Source organism: Elephantulus edwardii, unplaced genomic scaffold (genome assembly GCF_000299155.1).
Source record: "Elephantulus edwardii isolate Elephantulus edwardi_28Jun2011 unplaced genomic scaffold, EleEdw1.0 scaffold00079, whole genome shotgun sequence".
In the NCBI taxonomy this organism is placed as follows: Eukaryota; Metazoa; Chordata; class Mammalia; order Macroscelidea; family Macroscelididae; genus Elephantulus; species Elephantulus edwardii.
The window spans coordinates 590,032-616,040 of record NW_006399829.1 but is presented as its reverse complement, the minus strand read 5'-3'; the positions used below and the strand labels follow the sequence as shown (position 1 = coordinate 616,040).

At 37.4% G+C, this 26,009-nt stretch overlaps 1 protein-coding gene across 2 annotated transcripts in view; it reads left to right on the top strand.

Annotated features, from left to right (window-relative positions):
- Positions 1–26,009, top strand: part of NUP155 (nucleoporin 155kDa) — an 81,298-nt gene that overhangs the window by 26,203 nt on the left and 29,086 nt on the right. For both annotated transcript variants that reach the window (XM_006889535.1, XM_006889534.1), the window contains exons 6-20: positions 2,998–3,164; positions 6,128–6,233; positions 6,834–6,907; positions 7,583–7,674; positions 9,629–9,726; positions 10,201–10,353; positions 11,860–11,960; positions 14,707–14,877; positions 15,408–15,518; positions 17,619–17,713; positions 19,461–19,549; positions 20,810–20,869; positions 21,751–21,898; positions 23,314–23,380; positions 25,293–25,408. In XM_006889535.1, coding sequence (XP_006889597.1) covers positions 2,998–3,164; positions 6,128–6,233; positions 6,834–6,907; positions 7,583–7,674; positions 9,629–9,726; positions 10,201–10,353; positions 11,860–11,960; positions 14,707–14,877; positions 15,408–15,518; positions 17,619–17,713; positions 19,461–19,549; positions 20,810–20,869; positions 21,751–21,898; positions 23,314–23,380; positions 25,293–25,408 — 1,648 coding nt within the window. The remainder of the gene's footprint in view (positions 1–2,997; positions 3,165–6,127; positions 6,234–6,833; positions 6,908–7,582; positions 7,675–9,628; positions 9,727–10,200; positions 10,354–11,859; positions 11,961–14,706; positions 14,878–15,407; positions 15,519–17,618; positions 17,714–19,460; positions 19,550–20,809; positions 20,870–21,750; positions 21,899–23,313; positions 23,381–25,292; positions 25,409–26,009) is intronic.

Sequence of the window (26,009 nt, the reverse complement as noted above, 5' to 3'; positions counted from 1 at the left end):
GTCCATCCACCCCTCTGAGCATGATATCCTCTCCTGGCCATGTGCCCAAAGTATATGAGATGGAGCTTCAAGATGCTAGCCTCCAAGGAGAAACTTGGATTCACCTTCTCCAAGACAGACCTATTTGTTTTCTTGGCAGTTGAGTTGTGATTTTAGGTATAGTTACCATATTAATCTGTAGTTTTTAAAAGTCAAATATACTTGGAAGGTAAAAGGAAAGGAATAAATTATTTTTTTCCTTTAATTTTCGTCGTGGCCATTTTCATGTAGGGAACACTGAAATAGTTAGACTCACTGTGTGGAGTAAGTAGACTCATAACGGCCCACCATCCATTTTCCATGGTTGTGAATTTTGGTGAGAGGCTATTGTTCATATTCTCCTGCACAACGGCTTATAGGTCCCAACTGCTCGAGACCTCAACCTCTGGGTTAGTAGTACAGCTTGCTAGGGACTGTGACACCAAAGTTCTTTATGTTATCTTTTTTATGCTTTAAATAAGAGGCACTGAATATACTGTGACAAGCAAACTTAATAATTCACTTTGTGCTCTTGACATTTTTGTTTGAGTAGAATAAGGTTAAGATTTCAGTGACTCAAATTAGTTATCACTTCCATGACCTCAAACTCTTTCCCAAAACTTAATAATTTGGATTAGTTTTGTGTGACTTTGTATGTAGGGATGTAGATGTAGGAGTACAGATAATGACACAGAGGCTAAGCGCTCAATTGCTAACTGAACAGTGATTCACATCAGCCCACTCTTGGGGAAGAGAAACCCAGTGAGGCAGCTCTACTCTGTTCTCTAGGATTACTGTGATTTGAAATCACCTGGACAGCAGTGGATTTTGTGTATGCTGATAATGTGCTATCAGGTTGGTTCTGCGATATAGCAATTCTGTGAACAACTGATCAGAACTCTCTTGGATCCCTTGCTAGCCTCACAGTCAGTGCCATGCTCAAGCAAGCCCATTGTTGCAATCAGTATGTCAGTCCGTCTCACTGAGGTTGGTCATCTTTTGTGACCACCTGCTTTTTCCAAAGTCTGACTTGTCCTGAAAACACGCCCAAAGTATGTGACCCAGTTTCACCATCCTTGTCTTGAAGTTAGCACCGTGGCTGTTCTTCGTCCAGGACAGATTTGTTTGTTTGGTTTTTTGGTAGCCACATGCATGTGAAGCAATTCCACATACTATAGCTTTGATTATTGTTGTTTGTTGTTAAGTGCCATCGAGTCGTAGACGACTCATAACAATCCTGTGAATGAAAGACCTGAACACTTGTATAACTTTCTTCGCTTCTCCAAGTTCATAGGGTTTCTGGAGGCAAGCTGTTTCAGAAGTGGATGCCACTTCTGCTTCCAAGCTTATTTTAATCAGGGACCTCCACCAAACACTGTCTTTGATTAGGCATGGCTTCATTCTTTACACCAGCATCCTTGCTCTTTAACGAAGTCTTTGACATCAAGCTTGCCTAATGCAGCATGTCTTTTGCTTTCTTGACTGCTACTTCAGCTTTTGTTAATTGTGAATCTTGGTAAAATGAAATCATTTGAACTTAGTCTTTTCTCCATTTATTATCATTGGTCTAATTATGAGGATTTTTGTTTTCTCGATGTCATAGGTATAATTCATACTGACAGCAGTAATCTTTGATGATTTTCAGTAAGCTCTTTAAGTCCTCTTTATTTTCTGGAATAATTATGTGCAGGAGATTCTCTTTCACTTGAATAGAAAATTATTTTTAAAGCAGGGAGTACCAGAAAAATGTCTCTGTTTCATTGATTATGCAAAGGCATTTGACTGTGTGCATCACAACAAACTGTGGTTAACTCTGAGAAGAATGGGAATCCCAGAACATTTGATTGTGCTAATGCGAAACCTATACTTAGACAGGAGGCAGCTGTCGGAACAGAGCAAGGAAATACTGCATGGTTCAAAATTGGGAAGGGCGTGCGCCAAGGATGTGTCCAATCTCCATACTTTTTCAACCTGTATGCAGAACAGATTATCCAGGAGACTGGGCTCTATGAGGAGAAATGTGACATCAGGATTGGTGGAAGATCTATTAACAGTCTACGTTATGCAGATGACACAACCCTGCTTGCTGAAACTGAGGTGGACCTGAAGCACTTGCTGTAGAAGGTCAGGGACTGCACCCTTCAGTATGAATTGAGGTTGAATATCAAGAAAACAAAGATTCTCACCACTGGATCAATTGGCAGCATCATGATGGATGGTGAAGGGATTGAGATTGTTCACAGCTTTAGTTTGCTTGGCTCCACCCACAGTCAACTTTTGGAACCAGCAACCAGGAAATTAAAAGACATATTGCAATGGGAAAGTCGCCAATTAGAGACCCCTCTAACGTACTAAAAAGCAACAATATCAGTCTGGATACTAAGGTGTGCCTGATACAGACCATGGTCTTTGCGGTCACTTGTTATGCATCAGGGAGCTAGATAATGACTAGGGATGATAGAAGGAGAATTAATAGATGCCTTTGCACTGTGGTGTTGGAGAAGAGTATTGAATATACCATGGATTGCTAAGAGAACGAACAGGTTTGTCCTGGAGAGGGTGAAACCAGCCTGCTCCTGGAGGCAAGCTATCTGAAGCTTCGTCTGACATACTTTGGATATGTTTCAAGGAGGGACCAATCTTTGGAGAGGGACATCATGCTTGGGAGGGTGGATTGACAGCCCAGGAGAGGAAGACTTTCGATGAGATGGATAGATTCAGTGACTGGGGTAATGGGGAAGGTGTGTCAGAGATAATAAGATTGGCATAAGATAGAGCAGGGTTTAGGGCTGTTGTACATAGGGTTGCTATGAGTTGTAGGCGACTCGACGGCACATAACAACAAGACTTATACAGAACTATATGTTAAAAATGTTTTTAAAAAGTAAGTAATACCAATTCTGAAGATAATGCAGGAGTTGTTTTAAATTTTAATAAAATTGATAAACTGATTTTCTGTTTTCTTTAAAAACCAAATAGGTTCTGGAGTTCTTAATGACAGTATGTCAGGTGGAATGCAGTTACTTCCAGATCCTTTATATTCTCTTCCCACTGATAATACGTACCTTTTAACAATAACTTCCACCGACAATGGCAGAATTTTCTTGGCTGGAAAGGACGGCTGTTTATATGAAGTAGCATACCAAGTAAGTGGGACGTTTATAAGCATTGTTTTCTTCTTTCTACTTGCTAGAACAGGAATAAATAGGCTTTTGTTTTTTTCCTCATTTGTGAGCACCTATTTAGTGACATGTTTAGTTCTTAAAAATATTTTGTTGAGGTTTTGCTGCACATTAATGTATTTTTTAATTTTATAAACATATTTTTAATTTAAAAAAAATTTTTTCTACTTGTTTATTTACAAAATTCGCATACAAATTTGAAAACATGCTTTCAATTTCCCTCATCCCCCACCCCCCATCAAATTGTACAACCCAATGATTAATCCCCCTTCCCCCTGCACATCCACATCCCTCTGCTTCCAGACTCTCCCTCCCCTCCTGGATCCTTACACATTGTTTTATACATTAATGTATTCTTGATAGAAAAATGTTTGACCATATTACCAAAGCATAGTTCTATGACTGTATCATGCACAGAAAATGCATTCTCTCTAGTGTTGAAAATCATCCTCAATATTGTGTATATCCTTGTAAAACAGTGATATACATTGATGTGCATGGATATACAAATGTATTTATGGATATGTGTCATGTGTGTATATTTGTAGAAATTGTGTCCTTTTTTAAAATAATTATAGTGGTCTACTTAGGAAGTTTGTAGACATTGTTTTTCACACTGAATCTTTCCCATTTCCCTTACCCACTCTTCCTTCCACCTGTCAAATGACATAGTGTCTTTTGATTTTGTTATTTTAGTTAGTAACTCTTTGTTTCACAACTTGATTTATTCTTAACAATGTATCTTGATAGCCTTTATCTGTGTCTGGTAGCTACTCCTTACATTTTCTGATTGCTACAGAAACAGAAACACTGCTGGCAAATTGGTTCCAACTCATAGCCACCTCCCCTCAGTTTTCTCTGGATGTATATCTTTGGAGGAGACTGCCTCATCTTTCTCCCAGAGAGCTACTGGTGAATTTTAGCTGCCCGCCTTTTGATTTCCCAGCTCAGCAAGTACCACACTATACCAGTAGGGCTCCTTTTCTTTGGTTTTGGTTGTTGTTGTTTTTTTAAATTTTATTTTATTGTTTTTTGTGCATGTACTGTCAAATCAGATCTGACTGGTACAGGAGGAAACCGTCCCTCCTTCTCCGGCAGAGCATCTGGTGGATTCGAACCATGTATCTTTGCGATTGCAGTACGGTTTCTTGCCACTAGGCCACCAGAGCTCCCTTTGGTTTTGTAACCGTTCATCACCATCATGTGGGAACTAACTCAAAGCTCACAATGCAGTAGGTTTTTGAAGACTGTGGGTCACATTGGAGGAGATCGTGCATCTTTCTTTTGCCAATCTGCTGGTGGATTTGAACCACCACGAAGGTGTAGCGACTGAGGTAGCAGCACAGCTCCCTACCTTCTGCACTACCAGCTCTCCCTTTCTTGGCTCCTCAGTCATTTCTAAAAGGGATGCACATGGTTTACTTAACAGTGCCTCTCCTAGTGAACTTTGCCTGGTTTTCAGTTTTTCATAAGGTTCCAGTTAAAATTCTTTTACACATATCAGTAGATACTATTTTTAGAGTAAAAACCTAAGATTGTAATTGATGAGTTACATAAACACACTTAAAATTATGTTTAATACTTTAGTATTATCCTTACAAAGGTTTAGACTTAATAGTTGAATGTTTCCTTTCTTCTCCCTAACCCTAACACTCATTATGAAGATATTAATTTTTTTGCCAATCCAGTGGAAGCAGATGTATTTGTTTTTAATAATACTGCACAACCTTCATATTTATTTCTTTGTTGTTTTTTTGTGGATTTTGTTGTTTTTTGTTTTTTTCACTGAATTGACTACTCTCTGCCTATTTTTTATTTCTCCATTTTTGCCTTTTGCATAAGGTAAATTGTGAAATTGAAATAGTTACCACTGGCCAAAAGGTTGGTGGTTTGAATCTACCCAAAGACCCCTTGGAAAACAGTCCTTATGGTCTGTTTTTAAAAGATTAAACCAGAAAACCAAATCCGCTGTCATCTAGTGGATTCTGAATCAGGGTTTTCCAAGGTTGTAAAGTAAGAGACTGCCCATCTTTCTGCTAAGAATAGCTGGTAGATCCAAACCTCTGATCTTTTGATTAACAGCAAACTTGCACTGCACTATGCCACCAGCGCTCCTTTAAAAGATCTTCCTTGATATGTGGGGCCTTTCTGCAGTCCGTACAAATGAGGTTACCATGAGTCAGAACTGACTTCACAGCAACTGACCATATCAAATACAGCCTCATAGTCACTTGGGTAGTTAGTACAAGAGCTCAGATTAGAAACCAGGCTTGCTTTGGTTGTGTGAGTTATTATACCATTGTACCTCTACCTTCCCAGCTTCTTATGGCTTTGCTCCAGTTATGACAGAACTCAACAGTAAGAAAACTGTAGATTGCAGTCACGACCGCTTCATTTTTCTCATTTAAGTGGGAAAACATAAAGATACCGTTTCATTTCCTGAAGCTGTGACACTTATAAAAAGTGCTTTTTATTTTCCATACTCTTTTTAAATCATCATTTTCAAGATAATTAAAATATTTGTTTACTAGTAGCATTTCTGAGATTCCTGAGACAAATAGCTGATTTCTTTCATTATGACTAAATGTTGTTGTTGTTGTTGTTATGTGACTTTGGGTCACTTGTGACTCATAGTGACCCTATGTACAACAGCCCTAAACCCTGCTCTATCCTGTGCCAACCTTACTGTCTCTGACACACCTGTTCCCACCACCTCAGTGACTGAGTCAATCCATCTCGTCAAGGGTCTTTCTCTCTTGCACTGTCCCTCAACCCTCCCAAGCTAATAATATCACTCAATTCAGTATTTGAATTGTGTGTTTTGCTTAATTATAATCTTTGATGTTTCACTGGGATTTGGACAGTCTTATATACATGGATATATGATGATTGGCATGATGGAACCACATTATTATTATTTCTTTAAGGCAGAAGCTGGTTGGTTTAGCCAAAGATGCAGGAAAATAAACCATTCAAAGAGTGCACTTTCTTTCCTCGTTCCTTCAGTGCTACAGTTCACATTTTCAGAAGATGGTAAGAAAACCAAACTTTTAATCTTGGTTACATAACATTTTCTTTAGAAATTGTCATTCTTAGGGAGCTCTGGTGGCCTAGTGGCAAGACACTGCACTGCAATCCCAGAGGTACTTGGTTCAAGTCCACCAGATGCTCTGCTGGAGAAGGAGGGGGCAATCTCCTCCTGTACCAGTCAGATCTGATTTGACGGTACACATAAAAATAATACAATAAAAATGTAAAAAAAAAAAGGATAAAAGGATTCATTTAAAAAAAATTGTCATTCTTAATTAAAACAGTTTGTCATGTTATGTATTATTTGTTATGCATTCCTAAGATACCGTTAAAAGAAATATAATAAGGAGGGTTTTTTTGGGGGGGGGTTTGGAGGAAGATACTTACGTATGTACCTCAGGGAACGGGTGCCCAAAACATCTATGCGTACTTAGAGGCCCTGTGTTTGGGAATCCATTAGACAGATACTAAAGTTGCAGTTAATTCTCATTATTGCTGAATTCTGTAATCATTAAATTGCCTACTCTGTAAATTTAACAGTTTAATTTGTTATAAATAGTTCTTGTGTTTGGTTTGTTAATTTTTTTTCTTTCTCATTTTTAGATCCTATTGTTCAGATTGCAATTGATAATTCTAGAAATATTTTATATACACGATCTGAGAAGGGAGTAATACAAGTAAGTATTAATAGTATGCTATTCCCTGGAAAGGGTTATCATGCTTTTAAGGTGGAGAGTCAGCAAAAGAGAGAAAGACCCCAAACGAGGTAGATTGACACAGTGGCTGCAGTGGTGGGCTCAAGTGTATCAGAGATGATGAGGATGGCACAGGGTTCAGATATGTTGTTCATAGGGTTGATATGAGTCATACTCAACTCAGTGGCACCTAACAACACTTCCTTTCAAGGGGAGTAGGAGGATGCCCTACTTTTTCTTTTATTTTTTAAATTTTATTCTTTTAGTGCATGTACCGTCAAATCATATCTGACTGGCTCAGGAGGAGACTGCCCCTCCTTCTCCAGCAGAGCATCTGGTGGATTTGAACTGCGTTCCTTTGTGATTGCAGTGCAGCTTCTTGGCCACCAGGCCACCAGAGTTCTCTGGGACTCCCTACTTTTAAGGAAAAAGACTCTATTTTTCTTGTGATGTTTATTCTCTTAAAAACATTCCCAGACCACTTCATAGGCCCCCTTATTAATAGATTTTGAATCTCAGCATTTCCACATTTGTTTATAAAATACTGAGATCCTTAGAAAGGGGGGTAAATTGTTTTGTAAATGTATGCAATATAAAATTGGTTGTGGTTTTGTTTGTTTATTTGTTTTTTAATTAAAATACAATTTTTATGTGTAGGTTTATGATTTGGGTCACGATGGACAAGGAATGAGCAGAGTTGCTTCTGTTTCACAGAATTCTATTGTCTCTGCTGCTGGAAACATTGCACGGTAATATGTAATTAATTGTCAGATGTTTTATTTATAGACAGCTAAACTATGTGCATGTGGTATGGTGACATAAAAAAGATCATTTTAAAGTGTTAAAAAGCATAGATACCCTCTTGAAGACCAAGGTCTACCCATCGTAAGCCATTGTGTGCTCAGTTGGAAGCTGGAAAGTGAGAAAGCTGGACAATGAGTAAGAAAGACTAGAAGATAATTGACGTATTTAAGTTAGGGTGTGGCAGAAAATAATGACTATAAAAGACTGCCAGAAAATGAACAAATCTATTTTTAAAGAAATAAAGCTAGACTGCTTCTTAGAAACATCATCTCATGTACTTTCATACATTCTCATGTTCTTTTTTTTCCTCCCCCCATCCTAGTTTGTTGTGTACCTTCGAATCAGATCTAATTGGTATAGGAGGAGATTGCCCCTCTTTCTCCAGCAGAGAAATCTGGTGGATTCTCATTTACTTTTTTGTGAAGTCTTAAAAGACTTCATGTTGTATATTTGCACCATGTTATCAAGTGGGACCAGTCTGAACAAGATAAATTGACAGAGTACCTGCAGTATGGGCTCAGTCTTTGCAGTGATTTGAAGAATAGTACAGAATCAGTGTTTCTTTCCATTATAAATTCAGTCACTGAATTGGAACTGACTCACTAGCACGTGACAACAGTTGTTCTTTCCTCAAGATATATCTATAAAGTACAGGGTAGAGAGAGAGTTTTTCATAATTTGAAGCACAGCTGCTGGAGACTTCATTTTATTAGACCATTATTCTTACATTTGGTGGCTTAAGACTTAAGACAGGGCACAAATACTGATCTCTTCCTGTCTACAGTAAAGAAGAATAAAAAACTAAAGACTTAAGGAATCAGTTAGTCACAAGGATTCCTGGCGCACATGAACTGTAGTCTAACTCGACTACCCAATAGCAGAACTAGATAGTGCTACGACTGTTGACCATTCGGAAAAGAAATGTAATAGAAAGTACCAGTTAGAAGGGGTAAAAAATGTGGAGGAAAATTAAAATCAGTGGAAGAGTCTAGACTTAGTGCTCAGATAGACTGTAACCCTAAGAAGACCCTCTTGTAACTTAGAGTTGAAGCCACTCTCAGAGATTGCCTTTCAGCCAAATAATGGGCCTTAAAGTAGATATAAACCTGTGATGAATGTGCTTCTCTGAGCCGTCTTCCACCAAGTGGGCAGCACTTCTCCAGAAACAAAGGTGGGAACCAGACAGGGACAAAGAAACTAAAGGAATGGAAACAATCCAGAGTGGAAATGGGAAGCTTGCTGACATTACAGCCAGTGTCGCTCAAACTATTGAAGGAGAAACTCTCCTCTCATCAAAATAGAACGTTTAACACAAAACTGATTTTGAATTTTTGAAATAACAGCATTTTATTTGTTTTTCCTTTGAAAAACATATATTCTTTAAAGTCCTATGTTTCATTTGTTAACATTTTGTCTCGTTTACTCGCTTTCTCATAAATAAACTTTGGAGGTAGTTGTAGACATCACGGCTGTAATAGTGCTAATCTAACTATGAGGATATCTTATTTCTCATCAGTCATTTATCCATTGTTTTTAGCTATTCTTCCATGATCTTTATTTGACCAAAAGGAATAAATTGGAATAAAGGGTTATGCTTTAATAACCTGAAGCGGTTGGGAGGACGGTGCAGGATAGGGCTGTCCTCCCTTATTGTTCATAACATCACCAGGAGTGGGAGCTGACTCCGGCATTTAACTACAGATTAATATTACAAAACTTAGAGTTACGAAGTTATGTTGCCAGTTGTTGATGTTTTCTTAAGCATCGATAACTTTCCTAAGAAGTTAACCTTGAATTGTTTTATGTTTAGCCAGGTCAGAATGCTGATGAGAAACATTTCTTCATCATTTAATAGAACATTTTGAAAATACATTTAGACCTATCTCTCTCTTTTTTTAGGACCATAGATCGTTCTGTTTTTAAGCCAGTTGTTCAGATAGCAGTGATTGAAAATTCCGAGTCACTCGATTGTCAGTTATTGGCCATCACACATACAGGTATATTTATATATGTGCCATCCTTGTTTAATAATCCTCCTTTTTTGACTTTCTAACTATCAATCCCTGTTAAGATTTTTGTGCCAATTATAAGATCATGTTAAAAATTATAAAATTAAGAAGTGTGCAAACTGAAAGTTTTCTCTGGTTCTGTCTCTATTTTTAGATAAAAAGTTGGAAACCAGGATAAAGGCCTGCTGTCACTCAGCCTGAATTGGATCCCAGGCTCCCCTTGTTTATAATTGCAGATTATTTCCCTTGTAATATGTTAATTCATCTCTCCTTTCTTAGTAATGTTTTAACAGAAATCCATTTTAGTTCATTGTCTGGATGATGATTTAAAACCGTTGAGGAGAGTGACAGATGATTTCAACAGACTTGTGTTCCTTCCTGTATGGAATTGCTTCCGTAGAAGTACTTGCACGCAGCTCATTTGTTTTGTGTGACTGATGTGTAATTTTTGCCATCATCCAGGTGTACGGTTGTATTTCAGCACTTGTCCATTCAGACAGCCATTAGCGCGGCCCAATACCCTGACCCTGGTTCACGTTCGCTTACCTCCTGGATTTTCAGCATCTTCAACTGTGGAAAAGCCATCAAAAGTACATAAAGCCCTTTATAGTAAAGGTATGTTCTAAAGTACTGTTTGTTTTTTTTGGTTTTTTTTAAAATTTTTTTTCTAACGTACTGTTTAATAATGATTTTTTAAAATTATTAAATCACATGGAATTTTGAGTCGTTTGAAAAGCAGTGTGCCAGTAAAGTTTAGAATGCTTTTAATTTTACTCAAATGTAGAATTGATTTCTGTTTCACACTGACATTTAATATATTTACTCTGTCTATAAAGACTGGGGTTCTTTGGTGGCCTAGTGGTGCGGAATTGAATAGGTATGGGGAGAGGATATAGCTTTAATGTACATCTTTCTTGATTTTAAACCATAGAGTGTTCCCTTTCTCTGTTCACATGACAGTTTCTCAGCTTAGGTACAGGTTTCACATGAGCACAATGAAAAGTTCTGGAATTCCCATTCTTCTCAATGTCAGCCATCATTTGTTATGATCCACATAGTCAAATCCCTGTGCATAGTCTGTTCAAAGAGACATTTTTCTTGTATTCTCTGCTTTCAGCAAAGATCCACCTGACTCCAGCAATGGTGTCACAGCCTCTTCTAAACGTAGCCTGATTTTATTTAGGAGGTATTAAAATAGGGATGTCAGACTTCTTCCAGCTATGCTGTTTTCTTTTTCAAGCTGGTTTTAACTATTAAAAAACTAGAATTGTATTGAGGAATGCCTGTCTGTGGTCTTAATTAGTACAATTCAATCAAATTTTAGTTATTTAAACATTGTAATAGAAACTATTCTCAACTTTTCAGAAGCCACTTACATGTTCTAACTATGGTTTTTTTGGATTTTTTAAAAATTTGATGTACTGTCAAATTGGATTCTCCTCGTATAAGAGGAGATTGCCCTTTCTTCTCCAGTGGAGCATCTGGTGGATTTGAACAATGTTTTAACTATGTTTGCATCACATAAAACAGTGTATTGGACTCAAGATGCTATTAATAAAGTCAGATTAGCAGGGAAATTTGAAATAAGAAATGAGATTTAGCACAGGAGAGCAGAAATCAAACTGTTACCACTTATTTTTGCTGAGATACTGCTTTTGTAATATGGTTCTCTCTTTTGTAATATGGTTAGCACCTTCGTAATTTCCCCATACTGTGTTTGGGTTAACCAGTACCTAAACTGTCTTATTGAATAGTAGATAGCTGTTACTTGTAAGTTACACCGTTTTTTTTAAGTACTGATAAGATTTTTTTTAAAGTGTTGATTAATTTGATAATCTTGATTATAAGATGTGTCCTAACTTCTGGATTGCTCAAATATGAAATAAATGTTTACCTAAAACAAAAAAATGCAGCCTAAGATACAAGCCATCTTTCCATTTACTGCTGTACCAAAAAATATGTTTGTTTATGCAGGCTTGTTTACTCATAAACATGATTGTTAATTACTGTCTAGTTTGCATTTGTATATCTATGTGTATAAATGCTTATTAGTTAAACCACTTATTGGGGCTGTGTACTCTTTGACAGCATATAGTAAGATTTTGTATATTAAACTTTTAGGCATTCTCTTGATGGCAGCCTCAGAAAATGAAGATAATGATATTTTGTGGTGTATCAACCATGATATATTTCCTTTCCAAAAACCAATGATGGAGACTCAGGTAAATTATCTTGAGGATTGTGGGTGGGGGAAACATTTTTTTTGAGATGTATGGACTGAGGCTCAATGTCAAGAAGACAAAGATTCTCGCCACTGGACCAATTGGCAGCGTCAGGATGGATGACGAAGAGATTGAGAGTGTTCACAGCTTCAGTTTGCTCGGCTCCACAGTCAACACTCTTGGCACCAGCAGTCAGGAAATCAAAAAGCGTATCGCGATGGGAAAGTCTGCTGTTAGGGACCCCTCAAAGGTACTCAGGAGCAACAGTGTCTCTCTGGAGACTAAGGTGTGCCTGATACAGGCCATGGTCTTTGCAATCGCTTGTTATGCATCAGAGAGTTGGACAATGACTAGGGAGGACAGAAGGAGAGTGGATGCTTTTGAGCTGTGGTGCTGGAGAAGGGTACTGAATGTACCATGGACTGCCAGGAAAACAAACAGATTCATCTTGGAGAGGATTAAACCAAGCTACTCCTTGGAGGCAAGGATTCTGGGGCTTCGTCTGACATACTTTGGACATGTTGCCAGGAGGGACGGGTCCTTGGAGAGGGACATCATGCTTGGGAGGGTGGAGGGACTGTGCAGGAGGGGAATACCCTCTATGAGATGGATCGATTCAGTGACTCGGGTAATCGGGATGGGTGTGTCAGAGGCAGTGCGGTTGGCGCAGGATAGAGCAGGGTTTAGGGCTGTTGTGCATAGGGTCGCTATGAGTCGGAAACGACTCGACGGCACATAACAACAACAACAACAACAAATAATATTTAGATATAGAGATAGAGATGTATATTTCAATTGAGTAACAATGTTGTTGCTGTATGCCTTCAAATTGGAACATATGCATAGCTGACCCTCTGTTGAGTTTTCAAGGCAGCAGAATTCATGGAAGGGGATTGCCCATCCTCTAATAGAGTAGCTGGTGGATTTGAGCTCTTGGGATTGTAATGAACCTTCTTCCTACAAGGATACTGGAGCCCCACTGAAGAATAATGTGCTCGATAATTTAGTTGTATGATTTGTTTGCTCCCTTCTAATACCTTTGTACAATTTGAAATCATAATGAAATGAAGCATGGGGGGAAAAAGATGTCCTGCCACTCTTATTTTTCCTTTGTTAAGTAAAAAAACCCATAATGACAACCAGCCCAAAGGTACTTGGTTCAAATCTACCAGCTGCTCCATAGGAGAAAGATGGGAAATCTCCTCCTATAGGATTGTTAAGTCTGAGAACCCACTGGAGGCTAAGCGATGGGTCGGTTCTGATTTGACTGTACACAACAACAATAATCAGTGGAAACACTTTCACCAAATTATTGCAGCCATTTTAGTGGTGTTTACTTATGAGACTATACACTGTAATTATGACTTGAGTTTTGTGTTTTTTGGGTTTTTTTTTAAATTTTTTATTTTTATTTTATTTTATTATTTTTGTGTGCGTGTACCGTCAAATCAGATCTGACTGGTACAGGAGGAGATTGTCCCTCCTTACCCGGCAGAGCATCTGGTGGATTTGAACTGTTCGCCTCTGGGATTGTAGTTGCAGCTCCTTGCCACCAGAGGTCCCCATGACATGAGTTTTAAGAATAATAAAATGATCACACATATTTGCATATGGAAGTAATAGCAAACTGATCCTCACAGTAAAGAATTACATTTTCCCCATGTTTAATTTCTTTCCTAAATATGTGTGTTCACAAACACTTGAGAGAGAGAGAGAGAGTGTGTGTGTGTGTGTGTGTGTAAGAAAATGGAAACAACTCAAATGCCCATCCATAAACGAATAGATTGAGAAATTGTAGTACATTCATTCAGTGAAATACTATGCAGCACTAAGAAGTAATGATTAACAGAAGAGTCTAGAGAGTGTGAGGCTGAGTGAATTAACTCAGTCTCATAAAGATGAAGGCTGCATAAGACCGTTGTAAAAACAGAAGGATGACTGAGCAAGATGTGTATAAATGTTCAAAAAGTGAAAGGGAGATGAAGAGGGGGGTGGAAAAGGGAGAAGAGGATTAGTGGGTGGGTGGGAGGGTGAAGGAATATGAAAAATTCAGTATGGACTTAAAAAGGTGAGGTGATGATAGACAAGGATCAATAGTAAAAATTAAAGTATATGGATGCTTGTATAAAAAATGTACATGCATGAAACAGTGTATATGGGGAAAAACTGCTCAAAACTTATACACACACCCACAGTGTGTGTGTAAGTTTTTAGAGGATTATTGGGTTTTTTAAATATTTAGCATGAAGTATAATGTCTATAACTTAATTTCAAATGCTTCACTTAAAAAATTATATACACACACAGGTAAAGCATATTTGGTAACAGTCATTAAAATTATGATTTGTTAAATCTAGTTATATATATATAAATATAAAATGTTTTATAAGACTAAATCTCTTTAAAAAGTAGTATCTCGATTTAGAAAACAGGTAAAACCTCAGAAAAGAATAAAAATACTCAGGTCAGTAATTATAAATAGTAAATCTGCTTATATAAGTGAATCTAGAAAAAAATGATGGTAAGCATAGCCGGTCTTGATTTAGAGAAAGTATGATGATTCTAGTTTCCTGTGAGAAAATTTTGCTTTTGTCCTCTGGTACTATAATTTATAAATTCCAAAGAAGATTAAAAGAATAGGGCAATTATTTTGTGATATGCCTGTGTTTTTAGATGGGAAAGTTAGTTTTGTTTCATGTAACTTGAATAAAACCTGGTTTGGGTTTTGTTTGTTTCTTAAATTTAGATGACAACTCGTGTTGATGGTCACTCCTGGGCTCTATCTGCAATAGATGAAATTAAAGTGGATAAGATAATCACACCATTAAATAAGGATCATATCCCAATAACTGACTCACCAGTTGTTGTTCAGCAGCACATGTTGCCGCCAAAGAAGTTTGTTCTCCTCTCTGCGCAGGTGTGTGCTTATACTGTAAAAATGGAAACAAAACCAAGAAAGAGTTCAAGTACTCAGCAACAGTCACAAAAGAGATTAATTTAAGTATTTGTGAATGTATATTTTCATTACATTCCTAAAAAGTAATTTTTTTCTCTCAGAACTTTCTCCTTTTTTTCCAGTAATTGTGCTGCTTCATTTTTTAAAAAATAATTTTACTGAGCATTTACAGAGATTTTGGATTTCCATTCATTCATTGCTGCACTTCTCTTCCCGCCCAGCCCCTCCCTAATTGTGCTACTTCTATGCGTAGTATAAAGCTTAATATGTTTTGGTTTTCATATGTTGTAGAGCCAGCAGCTGTTTCACTTTTCAGCTCTCCTACTTATTTTCTCTGCTTACCTAGGTTGGCTGTAGCTTAGGACTTGAAACATAGATGACCTTTTAGATCAGTGTACTTGGCATTTGTTAATTTCTTTAATTTTTTTATTAAGGTACTACCAGTCTAATTACATTATTAATCATGTTTTTTCTTTTTATTTATTTCTTAGGGGAGTCTTATGTTTCATAAACTTAGACCCGTAGATCAGCTGAGGCATCTCCTTGTGAGTAATGTGGGTGGAGATGGAGAAGAGATTGAAAGATTCTTTAAATTGTACCAGGTGATTATTTGTAACGTATTTTTAAAGTTAGTGATTTTTTTTTTAAACAAGAGAATGGCTTAAATTTTATGACCAGTAGTACCAATATATAATAACAAACATAATCTTACCTGTATTTCTTTTTATACCGGCAATACTATATATATGTACACTGATAGGGGGAGTGAACTTACTATATACGTTATAAAACTTAAAACTCTCATATTATTATTTTACATTGTTGATAAACTATTATCATTAAAGTGCATTAGGAAGAGTCTGATATTGACATTTTTATTATAAGCACAAGATGTTTATGGGCCACACTCAAACCCACTGTTGTTGGGTTTGTGGTGACTCATGATGACCATATAGTGCAAAGTGGTGCTGCGCCAAGGAGTGTTCTGAGGCTGTAAATCTGCCTGGTAGCGGACTGCCTCATCTCTCTCCTTCATGAGCAGCTGATAGATTCAAAACACCAGCCTTTCAGTTAGCATTTTAACCATTGTGTCACCAGACAGAGTGCCTTCATTAATGGGCAAGTCTAGATTTATTTTTTATGTGTTTTGTTTGTTTTTGCTTAATAACATGTGAAACAAGCTCAAGATAATAGTGATAAGTTGAGAATGCTTAGTGTGAAATCAGTTATTTATGTACACACTCTGGATTCAAATGACTGTGTTAAAAATGCCAACTCCACCACTGGACCAAGTTCCTTGAACTCTGTGTGCTGCAGTTCTTCACTTTTTTTTTTCTTTTTTTTAAATTTTATTAATTTTAATGAACATTTACAGAGATTTTGGATTTCCATTCATTCATTGTTGCACTTTTCTCCCTGCCCAGCCCTCCGCCCCCAGTTCACTTCTCTCTTTGAAAAGTAAAAGAAAAATTCTTTCATTGATACATAATCCCCCTGCAACACCCCCCCCCAACCCTGAGTACATTCCACTATGCAACCTTGATTCTGGACTCTTGTGAGAATCATAATACCCTATCATATATCACTTTTAAATTATTCTCTCCCTCATCTGTTTCAATGCAGTATACATAATTTATCCAGTTTTTCTCAGTCTTACCCCAACCCTGATGTCAGTCCCATTCTAAAACAGTGGCACCATGCAGTATATGTCCTTTTGTGACGGAGATATTTCACTCAGCATAATATCCTCCAGGGTCACCCATTTTTTGATAATATTGCATTAATTCCTTGTCTATCAATGCAGCGTAGTATTCCATTGTATGAGTATACCACAGCTTCTCTATCCATTCATTTGTTGATGGGCACTTGGGTTGTTTCCAACTCTTTGCTATTGTGAACAAATCCGCGATAAACATGGGTGTGCACAGTTCTTCACTTTTCAAGTATGCATTGTGTTATAATAGTTGGTGACATAAGGATAAATGTATATTCTTAAAATAACACCTATCACATGATCCCAAAGTCCAGACCCACTGCCTTCATGTTGTTCAACTCATAGCAACCCTCTTTTGAGTCCTATTATTGTAAATATTTATGGAGGAGACTTGCCATCATCCTTCTTAGAAATGCACAGTGGACTTGAACTGCTGACCTCTCAGTTATCAGCCTGACACAGTACACTCTACACCGTTGTTGTTGTTGTTGAATGCCGTCGAGTCGTAGACTACTCATAGTGACCCTATGAATGAACAGCCTGAGCACTGTTCATACATAGAGTTTCTGGAGGCAAGCCATTTCAGAAGTGGATGCCACTCCTGCTTCCAGGCTTGATTTAGTCGGGAAGCTCCAGCCAACACTGTCCACCATGGGTGCCCATTACCACGATTAGGGCTTCTTAACACAAGAGGTACTCATTAAATGTTAGCTGCTACTGTAGTCATGGTTTTTAAGGGGAAAATAAAAATAGAACCATAAACTAGAAAACTAAATTTGAGTTTTCATTACAAAAAGTGAGTGGAAGTATTCTTTAATAATATCCATGACAGTTTTTTAACCAATAGTAGTGACTTTTTTATACCAGATTTCATTCTGACAGCACATATTTGAGCACTTAACTGTGTTACCACATAGCTGAAAACATTAGGTAAAACAGTAAACAAAGCTGTTTTTAATTGTTATTGTTTTTTTTTTATTTCCCACAGGAAGACCAGGCTTGTGCAACATGCCTTATCCTTGCATGCTCCACTGCTGCCTGTGACAGAGAAGTGTCTGCCTGGGCAACTCGAGCTTTCTTCAGGTGTGTGTTCATTTTCTTCTGTACTTGACCACTTCGAAAATGGTTACTTCGGCCCATGTGACTATGATTTGACTGTGTCGAGTGTGAAATTTTATGGATAATGTGTTAGTTGGAGGTGGTAGTGACAGTTCTTTGTTAAGGCCTGCAAAACAGTTGAATGTCTTGTAGAAAGATTCTGATACTCATTTGCAAAAGGGTAAAGTAAAAAAAGATTATAGTACTACTGAAAGTATTTCGATTTAGCCTCATTTATAATGGTAATCAGACTTTCATACAATTTTTCTGGATTCTCTTCAAGTTCAGTTTAGCCTTTTCTTTTTTAACTTCTTTCTGCCTCAGTTACCATCTCTTCTGTCATTTTTGCTTTCTCGAGCACTTTTTTGTGTGTGTGTACTGAGCTCCCTTCAAGCACTTTTAATCAGTTCTTCCTTTTGTTGATTGTTGTTGTCATGTGCCATCAAGTCACCTGCAACTCTTAAGACCCTGTGTACAGGAGCCTGCTCTATCCTGAGCCAGTCTCACTGACTCCAGGATACCTGCCCCCATTGTCCCAATTACTGTATCAATCCCATCTCATTCAGGGTCTTAACTCCCCTGCGCTGTCTCTCCACCCTTCGAAGATTCATTTCCTTCTCCAACGCCTGGTCTCTCCTGACCATGTGCCCAAAGTGCATGAGACAGAGCTTAAAAATCCTAGATTCCAAGGTGAAATTTGGTTTCACACTCTCCAAGATAGATCTATTTGTTAGTGGTGGCAAAAGATCTGAAATTCTTTTTAAGGGAATTTTGTTTCAAATATATTTTTATTTGAAAAATAGTTAAGAGTGAGAATTTGCAATGTGATTAAAATTTCTGTGAAAAATACTATTTAAACATGATCTCCTATGAAAATTTGTTGTTGCTGTTTTTACCTATGAGTCAAAACTGACTCATAGTTGATCTTGGAGAAAGTTTTTATTAAATAACTCTTTAATTTAGTTGTAATTTTAACAAACATTTACATAGAAGTTAGATTTTTATTCATTCCTTATTGTACATTTTATCCCCTTGCCCTTCCTCCCCTCTTCCTCAGTTCACTTTTTTCTTTTTAAATATTCATTCATTTAAATAAATTAAAAATTTAAATTAAAATTTTCTTTTTAAATATAACTGTTGCACAATTGCCTCCTCTCTAAGCAAATTTTCAGAGGCTATAAGTTGTGTGCGAAGAAATGCACATTTTTTTCTCACGGAGCAGCTGGTGAATTTGCACTATGCTCCTTTAGGTTGGCAGCACAACTCCTTGCCACTAAGTTACCAGAGCTCCATTAATCATTACATAAATTCTATACCTTTTTTTTTTTTTAAAGCAACTAGCACAGATTTCGTTGTTCTTCCTGGTAGTGGTTCTAGGTCAATTTATTCTGTAATCTATGCATATAGAGGGAGCTTTGGTAGCCTAGTGATAAGAAACTGTACTTCAGTTCTGAAGGTTTGTGATTCAAATCCACCAGTTCCACATGAGAAATAAAGACAGTCTCCTCCCATGAGATTAACTGCCTCTGAAAGCCCACTGGAGGATCAGCTCTGGGTCGCTTCTGACTCTATGGTATACAATAGCAACAGCATGTCTATATTTCACTATAATCATAATACCATTTAAATTGCTTAAAGAACTTACTTTGAAACTAATCAGGACTAATCAGTAGCAACAATACTATGATGGTAAGTTTTATTAAATAAGTTCACCTTCTTGTCATCAAAACAGGTACGGCGGTGAAGCACAGATGAGATTTCCAACCACTCTTGCCCCTCCAAGTAATGTGGGTCCCATCTTGGGGTCTCCTGTTTATCCTAGTGAGTATGAATCATTGAAATTTTACAAACTTTGTGTAACATGTTTTAAAGGATGCCTAAGGTATTTAACCTTGCTGTTGTTGTTAAGTGTCATTGAGTCGTAGGTGACTTATAGTGACCCTGTGAATGAAAGACCTGGACACCTGTATAACTTTCGTCCTTTTCCCAGGTTCGTAGGGTTCCCAGAGGCAAGCTATTATGGAAGTGGATCCCATTCCGGCTTCCAAGCTTGTTTTAATCAGAGAGCTCCGCCAAACACTGTCCACCATGGGTAACCTTTCTCACATTTGACTCATAAGGGTCACAGTGTTTGGCTTCATAGCAACCATGAGTTACCTCTGTATAGCAAGAAGACATACCAGGGTTATATGACCTAGAAGACTGTTTCACCAAAAACAATTAAAGGTGCACCTGAGGGCTGCGAAGTAGAGTCACTCACCTTTGGCTTGGCAACATGACTTTCTGTCCTCTAGGCCAACTGATCTTGCTCTGTGTTGTTGTTGTTGTTAAGTGCCGTTGAGTCGTAAGTGACTCATAGCGACCCTTTGAACAAAGGACCTTGGATACCTGTATAATTTTCATCCTTTCTCCAGGCTTAAACAGAGTAATATATTATTACTGAAACCCTGATGTTTACTAAGGAACAAAATAATGTAACCCGTAGTAGAGAATCTACTTCTCATTTAGGAAGCATTGGTGGGCTAGTGACAAGAAGCTAGGCTGTAATTCTTTTTTTTTTTAAATTTTTTATAATTTGTGTGTGTGTGTGTGTGTGTGTGTGTACTGTCAAATCAGATCTGACAGGTACAGGAGGAGATTGTCCTTCCTTTCCCGGCAGAGCATCTGGTGGATTTGAACCGTGCGCCTCAGACTGCAGTGCAGCCTCTTGCCACTAGGCCACCAGAGCTCCCCTAGGCTGTAATTCTTAAGGCATGTGGTTTGGATTCACCAGTTGCTCCACGGGAGAACAATGGGCAGTCTGTTTTATTGCAATTAATGGTCTCTGAGAAACTGCTGGCTGGTCAGCTATGGATCTGTTCTGAAAAAGCAAGAGGAATGTTATAAAAAGATCAGTGCTTTCAAAGTGAGAAATATTAGAAATGACAAGTTGAGGTGAGTCTCTTGACTCTTCACTGTGTTACGAGTAGTACCACTTTTCATGCTTAATGCTTGCAAATAGCATTAAGCATGTGTTTATGTTTGATTTACTTGAAAAGATTAGGAGATTATTTTATAAATCTTAATATTCCTTCATTTTAGGTTCTCCTTTACCAAGTAGTCCATATCCAAATCCAGCCTTTCTGGGAACACCACCTCAAGGTACCTTTTTGTTTGTTTGTTTTAGAGGATTGCTCTTTTTGAACTAACATTAGTTACCTGTAATGCATAGTGTGAAAGAGATCAACCTATGCTGTTCCATTAACAGTGGTAGGATCTGTAGAAGTTGCATCAAAACCACTATTGGCATTTGGCCATGAATGTCTGTTTAGAAACTCCTTTAGCAGCATAGGGTGCTCTAGTTGGTTAGTAGTTAAGTGGCACTGCCAACCCGAAGGCTTGCGGTTCAGATCCACCAGCTGCTCTGAGGGAGAGAGGTAGGCAGTCTCCTGCCATGTGATTTACATCCTCTGAAAATCAGTCAGATAAGTCAATTCAGCAACAACAGTGGGTCGTGGTGGTTGTTCAGCAGTATGCGTGGAAAATTTATTTGAAAACGAGAATGTAATTAATTATGCATTGAAATCACTATGGAAAAAAACTGGTTGAAAGTTTTTTCATCCTCCATTGCAACTGTCTAGAAATATTTATTCACTCTTCAGTCTTAGTTTAGTACTCAGAAAACCGCCACACACTTCATACTGTCTTTCTCACCCCACTGCACTCCCCGTCCTCTGCCTAGTCAAGTGAGAACCAACTCTTAGTGGACCCCCTCCATAGAGTTTTTGGATGATTGTTGGCATAGGAAAAGATTGCCCCACTCTTCCTTCAGAGCACCTAGTAGATTCACACTGCCTTTGAGTTAACAGTCCAACTCCCTGCCTTCAGAGCTTCCTCTCTTGCCTATTAAGGAAAACAGAATTAATTTTCCATTTATTTGACTATTTTTAGAAAAAATTTTATTTATGGTCCATGAAAAGAGCTTGGATTATTGAGAATTGGGACTCTTTTTAGAGAATTTCTTTTCTTCCTTCTTGTCTAAGGTTTGCACCCTTCTTCAATGTCTACACCACTGTCTGCTGCAGTACACCCAGCAACCCAGCCCACAAGCCTGAGCTGTATGGCCGGACCAGAGATGGTTTACTCTGGAAAACACAATGGTATTTGCATTTACTTTTCTCGGATTATGGGGTAAGTTTTCCTTGAGTGATTTATTGCTTGCCTAGTCTATTTTCAGAGATTTGACATTTTAAAATATAAGTTGGTAATGTTTGTTTCTAATAAATAAATATTAGTGTTAGCTTAATATTAGTGTTAGCTTACTTATTAAGATTTTTTTTTTATATCAAACAATTTATTTCTGTTCATACGGGTGTGTGTGTGGGGGGTGTGTGTGTATGTGTTACAGACTGCCTGCTTATAACTCAGTAGGTACACTTGCAGGTAATCTGGACACTTTGTTTGCATTGGTTGGGCCCCTCGTGTGTGCAGTCAGCTATGAGCCAGGAAGGAGCGCCATTCTCTTAGCGGGACTCTCAAGCCTATTTAGGGTTTGCTCATAGGCTATGTACTAGCCAGCCAGGGTTTTCTTCAAAAGTGCCAAGATTAATGAGAAAGACTGGAAGTTTGCAAAGCTGCTTTGTCATAGACCCAAAACTGGCAATTGCCACCTCATTAACTCATCCAGAAGGTAATTTTAAGGCCAGCCCAGATTCCAAAGTTTGAGGAAATAGATTCCGCTGTTTTTAACTGAAGGGTTCCTGGGCCATGCAGATGGTTAGCATGCTTAACTGCTAATCAAAAGGTTGAAAGTTTGAGTCCAGAAGAATCTAAACAGAAAGCCTTGACAGTTTGCTTTTGAAAGATCTGCTGTTGAGAGCCTGTGGTGCACAGTTCTACTTTGACATACTTGGGAGACGCTTCCCTGTTCCTTGTGGGAGAAACATCAGACACCTTATAATAAGGGATAGATGTAACCTGCTGCTGTCAAACTTGTCACAACTAATAGTGACACAGGATAGGACAGGATTCGGGTCTTTTGTTTACTTGGCTCCTAACAGCAGCAACCATAATGACCCGTGGCTGTAATTTTATTGAAAGAGGCTGCTTCTTGTTCCTCCCGTGAAGCAGGTGGTAGATTTGAACTGCCAACCTTTTGGTTAGTAGTCTAACACATTACGCACTATGTCACCTTAGTAGTAAGGCAATAGTAGTATTTGTCATCAAGTCAGAACATGCCCATAGCTGATAGGTGTAGAAGGGGTAAAAGTTGTGGGTGTTTTGGTTTTTGTTGGGTTTTATTTTGCGATCAGGCTACTGTATCATCTAATTAGTTTATCATGGCAAATAAGTATTTTTCATGGATTTGAGATGTAAACTTTTTCTTAAGTCAGATTTTCAAACACTTTGAACAGTGCAGAGCTTATTTATAAATATTTTCTTCTTATTCACTTCCTTGTTTATAATTGTGCAAAGCCTTTTTATTTGTCTTTAGCAGTGTTTTCTTATCTGACATAGGCACATTAAGTTATTCTGGGATTTTACTACATATTCTAATTGTTTTCATTCCTTCAGCACACAGTAATACATTTGTTTGTTTCTTTTAGAAACATTTGGGATGCTAGTTTAGTTGTGGAGAGAGTATTCAAGAGTGGCAACCGAGAGATCATTGCTGTAAGTTTTGTTTAAAATTACTTCATTGTTTTTATGTAGCCAATTAATTCTAGAACCTTTTTTTTTTTTTTAACTTCCTTTTAACCTAACTAAATTATATTAGGGAGCTGTAGTGAGAATTTTGCTGCTCATCCAAACACACTTGGAATCCATCAGCATTTTCACAGGAGAAAGATGGGCAGTCTCCTCCCATTCAGTGTCTAGCCTCCAAAAACTCCCCTGAAGAGTCAGCCATGAGTCAGTTCTGACCTGATGGCCATAAGTTTTCAGTTTTTTAGAAGTTTGTATTGTATTTTGTGATATTTCAAACAATATCACAAGATGATTGAAGACTATTGTTCTTCATTGTACTTGTTTGTGTAATTGTCCAGTATACTGAGATTAATGCTTAGATTTGTCACTCAACACATGATCTGACCCTGATTACATTTCAGAGCCTCATATGTCACTGTATAATGAGCTTAATAATAGATATATTTCTCATAATGTTGTTTCAGAGAATAAATATCATTAGTCCTGCTATGAAATGCTGCTCAAAGTTACTTTTTAATGCTTGGGGGTTTTGCATGAAAACTTGATGGCCTCAAGTATTATTCCGTGCTAAGAAAATATATCTCATAAATTCAGATAATAAGATTTTTCTTTAATCTGCAATATAAATAAAATTTATTTTAAGCCATTTTTTAAATTACTAAGTATTTTTATTCTTTATAAAAGAGTAACTGATGTTCTTTTAAAATTCATATTTCTAAGAATAAGAACATAGTCAACTAATAGATTATATGTTCATTTTATGAAGGTTAAGACCAGGAAAACTTGTCTTTAATGATAGATGTAAGAAAAATAGTTGCTTCTGAGATTAAATAACAACAAGAAAGGGACCTTACAGAACTCTCTCTGACAATGTAACATTCTATGTTTTGGTCTGCCTGGTGATTTTATATAAAGATAAAGCGTTATGAAGGTATTCAGTTGAGATTTGTGTATTTTACTGTATTTAGATTATGCTTTACTCAAAATGGAGGAGATTCATGTTGTCTCACCTTTTATTTAGTCACCAAGTGTGAATGAGTAGGATATATTATTACTTTTTTACAGAATTAGGGTGTATCTAAATTAAAACTCTTTGTTTATAGTGTATCTTTCTATGTAAACATTTTCAGATTTTTTAAACTTTTGAAAATTCTTCCTGTTTAAAAAGTTTAATTTTTAAAACTCACTCTGATAAAATATATACAACATGAGATTTTCCATTTTAACCATTTTTTAAAAATCTTTATTATTTGTGTGTGTGTGTGTGTGTGTGTACCATCAAATCAGATTTGACTGGTACAGGAGGAGATGGTTCCTCCTTCTCCAGCAAAGCATCTGGTGGATTTGAACCATACACCTCTGTGATTGTGGTGCAGGTTCTTGCCACTAGGCCACCAGAGCTCGCCATTTTTTAACCATTTTTAATTCCACCCTTGAGTGACAATAATTACATTTACAACATTTAATAACCATGATCAGTATTTGTTTCCAAAATTTTTTCTTCACCTCAAACAGAAACTCAGTACTATTTCTTCCTCCTTCCAGTACGTAGTGGTCACACATTTGCTTTTCTTTTGTCTCTGTGTTTACCTATTCTAGATATTTCATGTATGTAATGTGCTGTGGAGTCAGAATTGGCTCATAGCTAAACCTTCAGTAGGTTTTTTCAGAAGCAGTAAATTGGGCAGAACTTGATTGATTGGCCATCTGTCTCCTGAGAAGGTGGTGGATTTAAACCACTTAACTTTGGTTTTGAAGTGCAACTTCTTACCACCAGGCCACTAGACCTCACTGATATTTCATATAAGTGGAATTATATAATACTTGGTTTTGTATCTGTGACTCAGTTTCTCTTATACTATTTCTTCCTTTCTTTTAGATTGAAAGTAGTGTTCCTTCCCAGTTGCTGGAATCAGTGTTACAAGAACTAAAAGGTTTACAAGAATTTCTAGACAGAAACTCCCAGTTTGCAGGAGGGCCATTAGGAAATCCAAAGTAAGAATATATTTGGTTGCTTTTGTTACATTCTTCTTGGTTGTTATTTGCTTTTGATATATCGGCTGAATACCACAAAATTCATCCCAACAGAACACAATTTAGTGGGTCTTCGTATTTTCACAAGGTTCTGTTAACATCTCCTCATTCTTGTGGGCATTTTCATACCTGTTCCCATTAGCAGACACTCAACCTTCCCCAGCCCCTGACAACCACTGATCTAATTTCTGTTGGAATAGATTTGCCTCTTCTGAGTATTTGCTTTTAAGTGCAACAATACAGCAAGTAATAGCTGTCTGTTAAAAATGTATTCTTTATTGATGTTAAAAAGGAAGTACAGTGTTTGATCTTATGTCTGCTTGCTTGTTCATTAGCCTTCATTTTAAGTGTTTAGAAGTATATTAGATCGGAGGAGTTTTTCTTTTGCTTTTAAATAAGAGTGAACTGGGGGTGGGGATGGGGGTAGGGGGCCGGGGAGAAAAGTGCAACAATAAGTGAATGGAAATCCAAAATCTCTGTAAATGTTCATTGAAATGAATAAAAAAAAAAAGAATAAACATAAACTAGGAAGAAAAAAAAAGTGTATTAGATCTAAGTAAAT